The 15,227-nt window shown below is 49.0% G+C and overlaps 2 protein-coding genes across 8 annotated transcripts in view; one reads left to right on the top strand and one right to left on the bottom strand.

Annotated features, from left to right (window-relative positions):
• The window catches only part of SLC6A20 (solute carrier family 6 member 20), a 20,180-nt gene extending 10,766 nt beyond the window's left edge, over window positions 1-9,414 (top strand). For all 7 annotated transcript variants that reach the window (XM_064417830.1, XM_064417854.1, XM_064417843.1 and 4 more), the window contains 10 exons: window positions 74-214; window positions 946-1,037; window positions 1,741-1,968; window positions 2,899-3,009; window positions 3,380-3,621; window positions 4,491-4,653; window positions 4,965-5,169; window positions 5,925-6,084; window positions 6,917-7,082; window positions 7,990-9,414. In XM_064417830.1, coding sequence (XP_064273900.1) covers window positions 74-214; window positions 946-1,037; window positions 1,741-1,968; window positions 2,899-3,009; window positions 3,380-3,621; window positions 4,491-4,653; window positions 4,965-5,169; window positions 5,925-6,084; window positions 6,917-7,082; window positions 7,990-8,139 — 1,658 coding nt within the window. In that variant the 3' untranslated portion in view covers window positions 8,140-9,414. The remainder of the gene's footprint in view (window positions 1-73; window positions 215-945; window positions 1,038-1,740; window positions 1,969-2,898; window positions 3,010-3,379; window positions 3,622-4,490; window positions 4,654-4,964; window positions 5,170-5,924; window positions 6,085-6,916; window positions 7,083-7,989) is intronic.
• On the bottom strand, window positions 8,938-15,227 carry SNRPD1 (small nuclear ribonucleoprotein D1 polypeptide). Its single transcript, XM_064418031.1, has 4 exons — window positions 15,073-15,227; window positions 14,382-14,458; window positions 11,830-12,021; window positions 8,938-9,607 (listed from the first exon to the last, which is right to left on the bottom strand). Exons 1-4 carry the CDS (start codon window positions 15,084-15,086, stop codon window positions 9,531-9,533), a joined length of 360 nt encoding a protein of 119 aa, XP_064274101.1. The 5' UTR covers window positions 15,087-15,227; the 3' UTR covers window positions 8,938-9,530.

Raw genomic sequence — 15,227 nt, 5'->3', positions numbered from 1 at the left:
CACAAACAGGGCCAAGTGGTGTTTATCTTGCTGCTGACCTGCTGAAGGCTGGCTGTTGGGTTTGTTCTCACAGGTGGCTTTCTGATCCCGTACCTCATCATGCTGATTGCCGAGGGGATGCCGCTGCTGTACCTGGAGCTGGCCGTGGGGCAGCGTATGCGGCAGGGCAGCATCGGCGCCTGGAAAATAATAAGTCCCTACCTCTGCGGTGTTGGTATGGTCTCAGTTTCCATCTTTATTTTCCAGCATGCAGGGAATGTAGGTGATTTTAGATTGGAGAGCTTTGTCTTTCAGAAAAGACCCAGGTGGGAGCTCAGGTTTTACTGGGTCTCACCAGGCTGAGCAAAGCCAAACACCTCATGGCATGCTTTTATCCTGCCCCTTGTTGGGCACTGGGGCTGGACCCCAGCTTGCTGTGTTGGGCCTGGATTCAGAGGTGTGAGTTCCCCTGCTCTCAGGCAGACTGCCAAAATCATGTTGTGGAGGCCAGTGCTAAACCAGCCCTTGGGGCTGCTTACATTGGGCTTTGGCCCCAAGAGCACCTTCCCAATAAGCTCAACATGAGTGATAAAATGGTGTCTTTATTCCTACTGTTCCAGTCTACCATTTACCAATGTCCACTCTTAGCTACATTTTTATGCTATTAAATTACCCTGAAAACCCAAGCTATCGTTAATTTGCATAAGCACACTTAAAAAAAAATAATTATACGTTAAACATTCATTCCTTATGGCCTAGAGTATCAAATCCAGGTCAGGATAGTCCTGGTGGGAGAAGGAGGCAGTGACTACAGTGACAGGGACATGCCCTTGCACATGGCTGTGCAGGGAAAAAGCCTCTCCTGTGTCAGCCATGGAGGTGCTGCTCCTGCATTCCACAGATGCTGTGGAGCCCTGGGCATTTTGGGGTTTTCTGCTGACCAAGTGTCTCCCTCCATACCCACAGGAGTTGCCAGTGTTGTTGTCTCCTTCTTCCTCTCCATGTACTACAACGTGATAAATGCCTGGGCCTTCTGGTACCTCTTCCACTCCTTCCAGGTCTGTGGGCTCCCAGTGGCCCAGCTTGGCCCTGCTGTGGCTGCGGAGGGTCACTGTGGCTTTTCATTGGTGCTGGATGTTGCATGGCTTTGTCAGCTGGGAGTGGGGAGGTGGAGGGATGTCAAAAGCTTCAAAAACCCTGGGCTTTGCTTGAGGGAAAAGTCAGGCAGTGATGTCCTCCTCCGTGGTCCTTCCAGAGACATTGGCTGTTGTCTTCTCCTCACCCTGCAGTTCAGGTCAAGGCCAGGCTTATGATGCCTTGGTCACATGTGCCTCAGTGCCAGGGTGTCCTGCATCCTGGGATGGGCCTGTCTGATGTCAGGGAGGGGTTTGGTCCCACAGCAGAGGCTTGGACTTTGTCATGTCCAGGGAGGAGGGTTAAAGAGGCTCAGTCCTTGGGGAGAGAATCAGTCTGGTCATCCCCAAGGAAGAGGGACAGAGCTGCTCTGTCCTTGGGTAGGGGTTTCAGAAAGGGTCATCCCAGGGAAGCGGATCAGAAAGCATCAGTTCTTGGGGCCAAGGGAGATTGTGAAAAGAGTTCATCCCCAGGGGAGAGGGTCATCCCCAGCCCCGGCAGCACCATGCAGAGAGAAGCAAGCCCGGGCAGAAAGCCGCCCTTGCCATCGCCCTCCTGTTCCCCAGCGGCACCTCGGCTCTCCCTGCCATGCCGGCAGCCGCACTCACTCCATGGCCCTTCCCCCAGGACCCCCTGCCATGGGCCACCTGCCCCATCAACAGCAACCGCACGGGCTACGAGGAGGAGTGCGAGAAGACATCCTCCACGCAGTACTTCTGGTACCGGCAGACGCTGAACATCTCGCCGTCGCTGGAGGCCAGCGGCAGCGTGCAGTGGGAGCAGGCGCTGTGCCTGACGCTGGCCTGGCTCGTGGTTTACCTCTGCATCCTCCGCGGCACCGCCTCCACCGGCAAGGTGAGCCCGGCCGGGAGCGCCGAGGAATGGCTGCTGCCCCTTGGGACCACGGCATCCCCCCGCAGCACCGGGCTCTGCCGCCCTGCCGAGTCGCAGCTGAAGCAGGATCAATCAAAACGTTGAATGATACTGAAAAAATAATCCAGGGAAGCCCTTTAAACACAGCCAGCTCTCTCTCATGGGCAGTTGTCAGGCTGCTGGCTGTGAGGAAAGCCATCTGTCCCAGCAGAGCTGTGTCAGGAGGCATCTGTTCCTTGGTCTTTGCAAGAAAAACAAGACATCTACTGGACATTTTTTCCTTGCTTTTTATTCACAGCAGAAGTTATGAGGAAGTGGGGAGAAAAACCCCAATGTCCTGGCTGAGCCTGTATTAAGCAGCAAGCTGAGGGCTGTAATCCCCAAATCGTCTTAGCTGAATACAGAAAGCCAAGAGACTGTAAACTAGGAATAACCTCTTAAACTTGCTGCAACTGATTCAATTAAATTTTGATACAATTTGATTAAATTCAAGTTTGATTTTGACCTTTTATAAGCTCTACTTGTCTTCCTTGTAGAGCAAACATGATGGTGATGATCATGTGATGATCACCTTTGCCTAATGAGTTTTTGATGGATGGTTGTGAACTGGTGTTATGCCACCAAATGGTGTAGAACCCAGTTTGCAACTGCTGCAAATATTTTAGATTTTTGTTTGATTTCCATTCTAAGAGAAGACACTTGGAGTAGTAGTGCAGGTCTTCAGGATTATTAAAAACTTGTTTCCCTAAAATGTAAATCTAAAATTAGATTTGTCTGATAATATTTCTTTAAAGGCTAATACAGGATAACAAACACATTAATGGAAATTATTTATGTAAAGTGAGACTGACATAGCAGATTAGCTTTGTTTTACATATTCTTTAAACCAAGGTCTTTACCTTCTTTCCCCAGGTCGTCTATGTGACAGCCTCTTTGCCATACTGTGTTCTCATCATATACCTCATCAGAGGATTAACACTTCATGGAGCTGTGAATGGTCTCATCTACATGTTCACACCAAAGGTACAGAAAAACTGTATTGAATTTTTCAGGAAACATTATCGGTTACCGGGCACATAAGTTTTTAAAAGGTCTTGGTCTTCCTTTTTTTTTATACTGAATTTTTGCTGCAGTAACATAGGTCTGGCAGCTGGAAACCTCAGCTGGGAATGGCTGGAGATGCCATGGTGCCCATAAGCTGCTTGCTTTTTCCTGCAGAAAAAGACCTTCCCATTAGCATAACCTACTGCTTTCAGTCAGAGCAGTAACCCTGCCCAAAAACACCCCTGACCCGTAATGAATGCACAGAGGGCCCATCCCTGCAGGCTGCAAGGGGCAGGGCTGGGCACTTAGAGGAACCTCATGGTCTGGCTCTCTCGTCTGGCCTTTGCAGCTGGAGCAGCTGTCCAACCCCAAGACCTGGATCAGCGCTGCCACGCAGATCTTCTTCTCGCTGGGCCTTGGCTTCGGCAGCCTCATCGCCTTTGCCAGCTACAACGAGCCCTCCAACAACTGCCAGAGACACGCCATCATCGTGTCCCTCATCAACAGCACCACCTCCGTATTTGCCAGCATTGTCACTTTCTCCATCTACGGCTTCAAGGCGACCTTTAACTATGAGAGCTGTATCAACAAGTAAGAGCCCGCTGGTGCACTGGTTTTCCGCTGCTGTTCTGGGGCACGTGAAGGGGAAAGTAAATAAATAACAGCACGCAGCCCTGCCAGCACTGCTCCAAGAGCAGAGCTGATACTGCTCTAATAAAGCTAAAGGAGCTATTCAAAGCGATGAAGCCTGAGATAAAGGGTCAGAGCTCTTTGCCTTTTGACACCTGGGTGCTGCTTGCAGGCACAGGCCTGGTCAAGAGGGTGAGTTTGCCTGGGCAAGTCACAGAGGCACTTTCCCCTGTGTTCTTGTCATGGCCCATGCTCCAGGGAGTGTGGGAGAGCTAATTAATAAATGCAGTGATGTTCAGATCCTCTTTTTTAAGGCTAAGTCCTTAAGTTCCACGAGTTCAGCTTCCTTGGCTGTGATGCCACGCAAGTGCCCAGCAGCCTGCAGGATTGTGTCCTGTAGCTGCAAGCTTGCGTGCAGTCCCTGGCACAGGGCCCATGGCAGTTACACATCTACTCATATTTTTAGAGCTTTCAATCCATCTGTTGATCAGAGAGGAAACCAAGCTGCTAGTCCTCGCTTGTTGACAAAAGACTTCAAAGTTGGTGGGGTGTGGACGTGAGACCGCAGGGCAAAGGGGAAGAGACGCCAGCCAGCACTGGCCAGCACCCAAGATAGCTGCCTGGGAGCAGCAGTGTGGGCACAGGAGCTGCTCCCTCCAAGGCACAAAAGAGCACAAGTTTGCCATGTCCCGACACTGTGCTGGAAGTGCTGCTCTCATCCAGGGACACTGAAGCCTTGGGAGCAGCAAAGCATCCCCATGGGGCTGATGGGGAAAAGGGATGAGGTGCCCTGGGCCTCAAAGCCATTAAATTCCTGTAATCCTTCCCAGGGTGATCCTGCTGCTGCTGAATGCTTTTGACCTGGAGGAAGGCTCTTTAACAGCAGACAACCTCAATGAGATGAAAGATTACCTCATGGCCACTTACCCACAGGAATATGCCCAATTAGCACCACAGATTAAAAACTGCAGCTTGGAGGCTGAGCTAGACACGGTGAGTTGCCACTTTGTGGTGTCTCCTTTGCTCCCACTGAGCCCAGGCACTCCATGTGAGCCCAGGAGCTGCCTGGCCAGGGCTGGGGGTCATTTCTACACCTCAGGATGGGGCAGGGGCTCGCTTGGGTCATTAGCATCCAGTGTCCATGCAGTTGGGATAAACCAGTGAAGATCTCATCAACCTCTGCTGTGCAAAGCCACACCTCAGGTGTACATTGTCAAGACACAGAGTCACTCTCTTTTGTCTCATGTCCTTTATTGAGCTGAGGAGTTGCCTGCAACTCAGTTTTGTCCCCTTGTCTCCATCAGGCTGTCCAGGGGACGGGACTGGCATTTATAGTCTATTCGGAAGCAATCAAAAACATGGAGGTGCCCCAGCTGTACTCGGTGCTCTACTTCTTCATGCTGCTGATGCTGGGCATTGGCAGCATGCTGGGGAACACGGCTGCCATCCTCACACCGCTGACCGACAGCAGGGTCATTGCCTCCCGCTTTCCCAAGGAGGTGATCTCGGGTAAGCACCTGCCAGGCTGCAGCCAGGCCACACGGCGAGCACAGGGGTGTGTGTGTGTGCAGAAGCTGTGGTGTCCCCTGCTGTTGAGTGAAGTGCCACTCCACTCTCTGCCCTCGGGTGGAGCAGGGAATAGCAAACATGCTGCTGGAAGGGTGTGCCTGCCCTTGTGAAATCCTGCCCATCCTGTGCAGCCCTTTCCCTTGGGAGCTCCCAAAGCACCAGGGCAGTCGTGGCTGTGTATTTCCAGGCTTCCCAACACACCCCAGCTCCTTCAGACTCGTGTCTCCTGACTGGTGAAGCTCAAAGGGAGGGTACAAATGGCAGTATAGTTGCAGCAAGTAGCTGTTCAGTCACATCACCAGTATCCCACCTATGAACCACCTCATCCATTGGTCAAAAGAAATATGTGCTCCTGTCTGGGCATGGAAGTCAGTTATCCTACCTTAAAACTTGTTTCAGCTGGATGCCCAGCGGCAGATGCTGCATGCATGTGTGACAAGGCTGTAGCTAAGACTTGACTGTCTTGGCCATGTCTGGGGTGATGTGCTGTGACTGTGCAGGTCTGAGGAGCAGCAGTTTAATGACAGTCACACATGCAAAGGGGCAGGTCTTTTCCACAGGGGAAAAGAAAATCCTTCTCCTCAGAGAGAGCTGCTCAGCAGAAATCCCACCAGCTTGTCAGTCACAAGAAGTGTGACATTTTCCCTACACAAACTTCCAGGTGTAATGGCAGGATCCATGTTTTATCCACACAGGTGTTGTGTGTTTCATGAATTGTATAATTGGCCTGATCTTCACCATGGAGGCTGGAAATTACTGGTTTGACATCTTCAATGACTACGCAGCCACCCTCTCGCTGCTGCTCATCGTGCTGGTGGAAACCATCGCTGTGTGTTACATCTATGGGATAAGGAGGTAAAAGCTGGAGCCCTGCTTCCTTCATAGTGTGACAGCTGGGGGAGCAGCCACGGGCCAGGAATAAAAGTACTGCCTTGGGAAAAATGTTTCTCCTGTGCTATAGGATCACCAAGGGCAAGGGTCTCCCCTGCCCTGCAGACCCCCTCTGGGGCCTTGTCGCACATTGTTTGTCTCCCAAGTCAATCCTTGTGGGTAAAAGGGAGCTCTGGAATCTGAAGTTTTGAACAGCAAATGCGTTTGAAAATAGCTGAAATGAAAGGCTTCAGCATTTCTTTGTTAGTCTGCCAGCACAGAGGGTGTCCAGGCACATATGTGGGTATTTCCTCTCTGATGAGTTCAAAGCCTCTGAGTCAGATCCAGGTCTCCTGTGAGATTTTAGGTACCATTCCCAGTGTCAGTGTTCCTCAAAGACAGTCAGATAACAGCACTGAGAACACTCAGCTACACCAACCCAGCTGTTTTCTCCACAGTACTTCAGCATCATTCCTTCTCCTGTCAGCTGACACCAGTAACAGCCTGAGCTTATGCTTCAGGCAGGACTCTCTCGCTGTACCTATTTCTAGCTACTCTCTGCAGTTTGGGATTCTCTTGGAAGCCTCACTGTCTTGGTTGATTTCCTCCTCACGGTGACTCTGTGAGCCAGCTTTTCAGACAGCAATTCTCTGCTCATTTGTGGACAACTGTACTCCCCTTTCTCATCTGACATACTTCGTTCTGTAGGTGGTTTTTGAAGTAACTCAGAACAACGTATTCATAGAGTATCTGTAACCAGTCTCAAAAATACACGTTTGGTTTTCTTCACAAAAATGTTTGGTTTTCTTTTGAACAGATTTGAGAAAGACCTTTACACCATGATGGGAAGCAAGCCAAACTGGTATTGGAAAATTATGTGGGCTTTTGTTAGTCCACTGCTTATTATAAGCCTATTTATTTTTTACCTCACCGACTATATCCTCACAGGAACATTGCAATACCAAGCATGGGATGCCACACAGGTAAAAGAGTTTTGGGTTTGGGCTTTTTTTCTGTTTTAAACCTTCCTTAGTTCCTGCCATAATACAAGCTTCTTTCCTAACTACACTGTTCCATGAAATGGCCTTCTGGGAGTGAGGAGCTGGAGTCAGGGCCATCCTTTAATTTTGTGAAAAGGAAAACCAGGGAAAACTTGACTTGGTGGTGATGCAATGATTCTGTAAAATCAACTAATTTCCCTCTATGATTCTTAATCAACGCTTCATAGAATTTCCATTCATATTGAAGACCCAAATATCATCTTTAAAAACACACTTAAAACCCTCTACTTTTAAAGTGTACTTACTTTGAACAAAATTAGTGGTACTTTAAGCTGCTGGAATAAATAGTTTTCATAATTTCCATATACATTTTTCTTCATGCCCAGAACACTTTCCAAATACTGGATTGTGCTTTGATCACAGAGCAATTACTAATGGATAAGTAATCACTGGTTTTGTAACATTTTGTGGAAATGTTTCCATCATGCAGGAACAAAGCTCGTAATTGTTTTCATGTCATGGCCAATTTAGGACTCCAGGCAGGCCTGGCCTGTTGACTGGGTGTCAGCATGAGCCCACAGGCTCCAGGAAAGGAACAGAGCCCTGACAGAGGTCAGGGCCCAGCCACCTCATTAAGAAACACAAATCAAGCCAAAATTTGCTCTTTACCAAAACTTGCAGAAGTTTCCCCCACTCCTGTTGTCAGCAGCTCTGTTCTTGTCAGTTTTCAGTGTGTGTGGTTGGGCAGAGAACACCGAGGGCAGCTGTGGGCTGCTACAGACTGGAAATGCTTCTCAGAGGTCCTGCTTAGATCCATACACACAGCTTTGCTCCTGGCCCGACTCTGGGACAGATCTCACAGACCCAACACTGCTTTTCTCCCCTGCAGGGGCAGCTGGTGACCAAGGATTACCCAGGCTATGCCCTGGCCGTGATCGGGCTGCTGGTGGCCTCATCCACCATGTGCATACCCCTGGGAGCACTAATGACTTTTATAAGGAAGAGAATGAAGAGGGAACGAGTTTCAACTGTTGCATGAAAGCTGACAGCTGGATTTGGGAGGACCTTACCCCCATCACCAGTGACTGGGCACTTCTGGAAGACAGCAGCAACCATTATTTGTAGCAGCTACTTATAGAGTTGAGAATGGTGGGTGCTATATTGACCAAAAAGTGCTCTTGGGAGGTTCCACAATGGTTTGGGGAAAAAAAGCTCTTCTGTAACAAGATGAAGCTTTAAAGCGGCCTCTGTAAGAGGTGAGAAGAAGAGCAGCTCACAAAATGCCAGCTAGCACAAATTAACCAGCACATCAGCCCATTACATATTAGGTGATTCTTCTCCACTGTTGTAGCACTGCCTGTGTGGAAACATGAATAACCAAGCATGTTCCTGCACCAATTTACCAGCAAATGCCCACAAACCATTCAAGACACTCAAGCATACTCATTGTTTGAAATGACATGTACTTCATAAACAGGTGAAACTCTTGGAAGTCTGGCAGTGAGAATGTGACAATTGCTTTCCTACGTGGGAGTAATCAGCAGGATGGCACTGGGGGAAAATGTGGCCAACACTGCTTCTTTTATACTTGTGTCCAGCAAAGCAGTGAATATATATATTTATATATGTATATATCTATATATATATGCACACATATGTGTGAGCTGCACAAGTTCTGCCACCTCCAGAAGTAAGCTTCCAATTCCAGCATGCAACTGTGCTGTACTTTGTATTTTCTAGTGATGTACTTTAAGTACACTAGAAGAGATCTGTGATAAAGCTGCTTTACGAGCCCCACCCAAACAACAGTATGCCATACAATTAGCTTTGACAAAGGTCATATCCAGGTATTCTTTAATCATCAGATGTAACAATCCAGCAGTTCCGTGGACCTGGTTAATTTCCCATGTATGTAAATGTTTTATAAAGAAAGCAACATGTTTAAATTGCAAGCTTCATGTAATAAAAACCATTAAAATTATATCTATGAACTTTAGAAAAGGTTGCTCTGAAGAACAGTACTAGAGATGCTCACAGGACAGGGGTTCTTAATACAGTGTCTTAACTATGGAACCATTAGAAGATGGCAAGTGCCTTAGAAAAGAGGGATTAATTAATTTAACACTGTTAAAGCACAACACAAGTCTCGCATTCTGGGGCACAAAAAGCAAGAGGAACTGTACAGCCCCCAAGGGTGGGCAAAATCTCGACAGTGACAACCAAGATCGGGGTAGTCTGCAACAGCCCTAGAAACAGGACACACCTGCCTCCCTCCCCAGGCTTTGCTAACAAAGGAAAGACACCTTTTCACATTTCAGTTTATTAAAAACCGATACCATAAACAAGACCTGTACAAAATAAACCTGAAATTGACTAGAATATGGTAGTTGCCCAGAATTGCCCAGAAATTGCCCAGAATATAATGAGAAGTTATCGTCTTGGGCCTCCTCTTCCTCTTCCACGACCTCGGCCTCTGCCACGGCCTCTTCCACGGCCTCTTCCAGCAACTTGGCAGGTAAAAGAAAAAGAGAAAATAAAATGAGACAGAGGAATACTCTCTTTTTGATTAAAACATTCTGTATTGAGCATAACCACCACACTGCTTCCCTGTGATAAGACATTACATTAGGTATTAAGGCTGTTAATGCTCAGTAAGTTTCAGGCAATATTTTCATCTTTTGTGTTAGTTCTACCAGTATCCAACTTCCACATACTATCTGTCCTTGGCTTCACTGCAGAAAACATGGGCATAAAATAGTTGGCTGCTCCCAAATGACTGGGTACTCTGACAGGAAACCAGCATTCCTTTCTTTTATATATATATATATATATATATATATATAGTCTAATTTTTTAGAGAGAAACACAAATTTTGACATCCTTGTCTCAGGCACCATGTGGAAGGTCAGCATTTTGAAATGATCCCAGCATCCAACAGCTCCTACTGGTCTCAGTGATGCCTCTGCCAATTGCAGATGTGATTCTAATGCAAAGGTCTTGACTGTGTGCTCCCAGTTTTAATTACTGCTATTTAATTTTAAAGGCAAGACAGAACATAGGACAGTGCAGGCCACAAACAACTCCTGACTGTCATATGATCCATAAGGTGACAATGTGCCTTTGCATCTTTCTATCCCAAAGAAATGTGACTCACCAGACTGCAAGGACACTCTGCAAACTTCAGATGATTGCTTCATTTCAAACACATCTGTGAGTGCAGGGCTCAAAAAGATACTGAAAACTCTGTGGAAGTTGGTGGCTCTCTAAGAGACACCTGCTGGCACCCGCACTCAAGGAGCAGGCTGTGACAGTAACTCTGGGATGCAGGTTAGAAATTCCAAGACAGAAGGAGCAGAGACACAGGACAAATCTGACTTAAGCAAGGTGTCACTGTATTGCTGGTAATACAGTGACCCTGTAGAATCCTTGGAAGCAACACCCCAGCTGGAGGATGGCAGCATCAGCAGGTAGCTGTGCTCACCAAGTGCCAGCATGCTCGGACCCAAGGCAGTGTGGCACACACGCCCCAGCCCTTGTCCTGCCCTTTCCTGACATTTGCTAAGGACAGAATCAAGGGTCTTACCCTTCTGAAGCCCAAAGGCATTTATGGATTAAGGCAAAGCACAGCACAGCTTTGGTCTGAGAGTGCTTCTGCACACTGGGGACCCAGGGAGCATCAAATGGAGGTAACTGGAGTATCAGGGCAGCTTTCCCCAAAGCTGACACCAGGTAGGGATGCTCTCGTTCACACCACGACGCGAGGTTCAGCAAGAAAGCAATGCAACCACACTCATTCCTCTGTGTGGTCAGATTGTTTTTAATGAACCTGAGAGGAGCAAAGCCCCTCTGGGAGCTTCATCCTTATTCCCTATCAAGGCAGCAGCTGCAGCGCTCACACTCAGCGCTGCACAGCTGAGGTTCTTCACCCATGCAGAACACCCTGCACGCCCACACACTTCAACACTAATTACAGGAGAAATGGTACGACATGACTTTAGAGCACAATTAGCTTTCACTTACAGCTCACTGTTTTTAAAACACACAGATCAACTGCTGGGGAAAATATATACTGCTGCCGATTTCCTGGGATTTACTAGAGACTCATCTTCGGTAGTGTGGATTCAACTTGAGTTACAGTCTGTACTGTCAGGCTTCTAAGAAAAAGGATTTTTATTCAGCAGCACTTTGAAAAAATATTTCCAGCGAGAGCAGAAGAGCTGAGACTGGAACACTATTGGGAACCAAAGCTGGAGATACAGCCTCAATTCCCTCAGGTTCTCAGGTCTCTCAAGTCCATAGATACAATTTTTATCCCCCACCAAATTTCAGTGAACCATTTAACACCATTTCAGATACGGTCCTGCACTTGTTATCTGTGTGAAGCTCCCTGTACAAACTGAGAAAACACAGACACCTGGAGAAGAGGAAATGGAAATCTCTTTGTGTGCCAACTGTAAGACTCAGGTTATTCAAGCTGATAAACATTTACATTTTTAAGAATAGATGCATGAAAAGCTGTAACACAACCTCATGCGAATGAAGCTCTGCAGATGCCAAGGAGGTGGGCAAGGCAGACTGTGCCAGTGCAGACTTTGTCACACCATCAGTGACAAAGGAATTCCATGCCAAATGCAGATGTTGACAAACTCAAATCAGACACCTTCAGAGTCACAGCACTAAAATGCACACAAAGGCAGAACAAATACAGACTAGGAAAGCACAAACTCACCTGCTTCTCTTTTCTTGGATTTGACTTTTGGTTCAACATCCACTAGCAAAGTATCCAGAGGCAAACTGTCTGGCAGAATGAAGTAGCGGATGTTGTTCCCTCGAATGCTCAGCGTCTCCAGCTGCACGGGCTCTCTGTTCTTCAGGGTCATTTTCACTGCTTTCAGATGCGTGTTCATACTGACATCCACTCCTGAAACAACACAAGCCTCTTTCAGGGATAAGGTCTCTTCTTGCCTTTTTAAAAGTACACACATGAAATGAGACTTACCCTGTTCATCAACACCTCCTTCTACCACTCATGAATTACTGCAGCCTGTCACAGAATGAAACTACATCTCTTTTCTCTCTTGAATCATGCCAGTTACCATGAGAGGCCTTTAGCTCCTCATGGTTACAGATCTTTATCCAGGTCCTGGCAACAGCTGCTTTGTAAATGGTTAAAATAACTCCTCTGAACAACAAATAAACTACTGCTCATTACAGAAGGCTAATACTAATCTTTAGTCCTTTAAAAAGAAGTAAAACAACCCTTGGAGGAGAAAGAATAACCTGGGTAATTTCCTTTTCCTGTAAACCTTAGGCAAATCCAACCACAAAAGCAACATTTATCTTCTGATAAAATACATTCAACACCAGAGTGAATTCTCTGTGAAAGTACATAAAATACCCCACTGCAAGGAACAACCACTGTGGTTACAAACTCTGAGAACAGCCAGTACAGAAGAATTGTATGGAATCAGCACTGTGCACACTATGCTGTGTTATGCATCATTCCAAACTGGAAAAAACATCTCAGCTGGATCCATGTACTGTGTAACAGCCATGAGGAGCAATTAAAAAAACCCAAAGTTTTTATTTTGCATATCCAGAGCTTTAGGTGGGATCTGATCTCCAGCTATGAAGATCAAAATGACAGTGATTTTATTTTTCTGTCCTCTCCCCCTCCCTTTTACAAGGCTTTTACACAGCTCCACCTGACCAGTCCCTTGGCTGGTGTGAGGGGCATTACACAAAACCTGCCCCTTCATCCCTGCTCCTGCCCTGGAGCTGGAGGAAGAGGACATTGTGCAATGTTTTTCAGACTCTTACCAGAAAATGAGAGAGGCTTTGCTCCACAATTAAGCCTGAAAGAGCAGCGGGGTGAGGAGCCCAGCAGGGTTTGCTCCCACCTGGCTGGGTTCAGCAGAGCGTGCTGCAATCGGGCTCCAAGGTGGCTCCCTCAGCTCTTAATCAAAGCTGATGGGCCTGGCTGCAAAACAATGCCAGCTCTGACTCTGCCAAATCCCCACAGACTGCTGCTGGCCAAAAAATCATCTCAGCAATCCCCCGGAATAAAATCCAAACTTAACAAGAGGTGTGTATTTTTTTTATCAAGAGTGCCTGGGCAGAAGGGCTTCTGAAAGCCGCCTGCAGGAGAATTTAGGGAGATGCAGCAGCTTCCTCAGCTCAGCCGGGAGGGTTTGCCTCATTAAACACACCGTGCCCCACCTACATCCTACCTGATAGCTCACAGGAACACCCTCAGAGCAACGTCCCTCACTGAGGTTACTAAAGCAAACAGAATGGCTTGCATGTGTTTTAGTATGTGAGGGCCACGTAATGAACCCTGCAGAATTCCCTGCAGCCTTCAGCTCAGTGACACAAAGCAGCACCTGCTAATCAGGAACCCCACAAACCCACAGGACAGACCTCTGGCAGCAGCAGGGGAGCAGATTCTCCTGGCCAGGATTCCTCCGTGCCCTGCATCCCACAGCCAGCTCTGCCTTTTCAAACCCACCTCTCACACAACCAAACGCATGCAAATACGCATTTCCATCTAGACTTGCCTTGACAAAAAACGTGCTCAACAGAAATAATTAACTTGATCTTTTAGTCTACATGAAAAATTTAACCAATCTGAGACCACATCAGCTGGAAAAGGTTGCCCAGAGAAGCTGTGGATGCCCCATCCCGGGCAGTGTTCCAGGCCAGGCTGGATGGGGCTTTGAGCAACCTGGTCTACTGGAAGCTGTCCCTGTGCATGGCAGGGGGTAGAACTGGATCATCTTTACTGTGTCTTCCAGTCCAAACCATTTTGTGACTCTGTGACTGTGCAACTAAAATTGTAAGAGACTACCGAGCCAGGTTTGGAATGCTTCCTTCCAGACAAAGCTGCAGCTGGGCTCAGGGGCTCCCAGTGCTACAGCGAATTCACAGCTCCCAGCAGAACCTTAAAACAAATCTCTGACCACGGATGGACTCACCCACTACTACACATCAAAGACAATCCGCGACCCACTGAAATTCCCAAGGCTGCCTAAGGAGAGCTGGCTGGTCACAGCTCCCCACTGTTCCCGGCAATTCCCGACAATATCCAGACGCTTTTGCAACACCAACACACCTCGCGCTTGCACACAAAGCTATGGATTACAAAGCCCATCTCCCGTATTTCCCTGTGCCGGTCCCCGCAAGAGGGAGCACGGGACAAGAATCTCATTCAATCCGCGACTGCCAGTGGTCCGTCGAAAGGCTCCGGGGAGCATTTTGCTGCATCCTGCCATCCTCCCGTACCTGTGATCGTTCCATGCACCTGCGTCCCATTCTTCAGCTCAATGGTCACAGTCTCATGGCTCAGCTTCATCAGAAACCTGGGAATTAAAGATGCATTTTTAAAAAACCAAACCCGCTGGCTTCCACATAAAAGCCGTAGGGGTTGGACAGGCAGCGCCCCGCGGCTCCGCGTCCCGAGCTCCCAAAGGCGGCGCTCAGGGATTCTGCTGGGATATTCAGGACACACTGCACATCCTGCCCAGCCACCGGGAGCTGGGACGCTTGAGTGACACACTGCCGCATCCAGCATCTACTTCCAGGCGAAACGGCCATTACTGTTCCAAGGAGGAACCATTTTAAAAACCGGTACAATCCCGGGAAGGCAATGCCAACGCACTCCGGGGCTTTCCTGCAAACAGGAGCAGGGGGCTTTGCTGAGGGATCCGCGCAGGCCCCGGGGCGGGAGCGCGGCCCGGCCCGGCCCGGCGCATCCCGGGCCGCTCCCGCCGGGCCCATCCCGGGCCGCTCCCGCCGGGCCCATCCCGGGCCGCTCCCGCCGGGCCCATCCCGGGCCGCTCCCGCCGGGCCCATCCCGGGCCGCTCCCGCTCCCGCCCGCGGTGGGGGCAGAGCGCGGGGCGGCCCTGAGCGCGCGGGCTCGCCCGGCGCGGGCAATCCACCTCCATCCATGCCCATCCGCGCCCTCCCGCTCACCTGACGAGCTTCATGGCGGCGGGCGGGCGGCCCCGGGCACGGAGCGGCGGCGGGCGGGCGGCCCCGGGCGAGCGGAGCCCCGAGCGCGGTGGGGCGGAGGCGCCTCTCGGTCAGGCCGCGCCGGGCCGCGCGCGCCAGGACGCTGCGAGACAGCG

This window comes from Passer domesticus, chromosome 1 (assembly GCF_036417665.1).
Source record: "Passer domesticus isolate bPasDom1 chromosome 1, bPasDom1.hap1, whole genome shotgun sequence".
Taxonomy (NCBI): Eukaryota; Metazoa; Chordata; class Aves; order Passeriformes; family Passeridae; genus Passer; species Passer domesticus.
The sequence above is the reverse complement of the archived record's forward strand: the minus strand, read 5'-3'. Positions and strand labels throughout refer to the sequence as shown.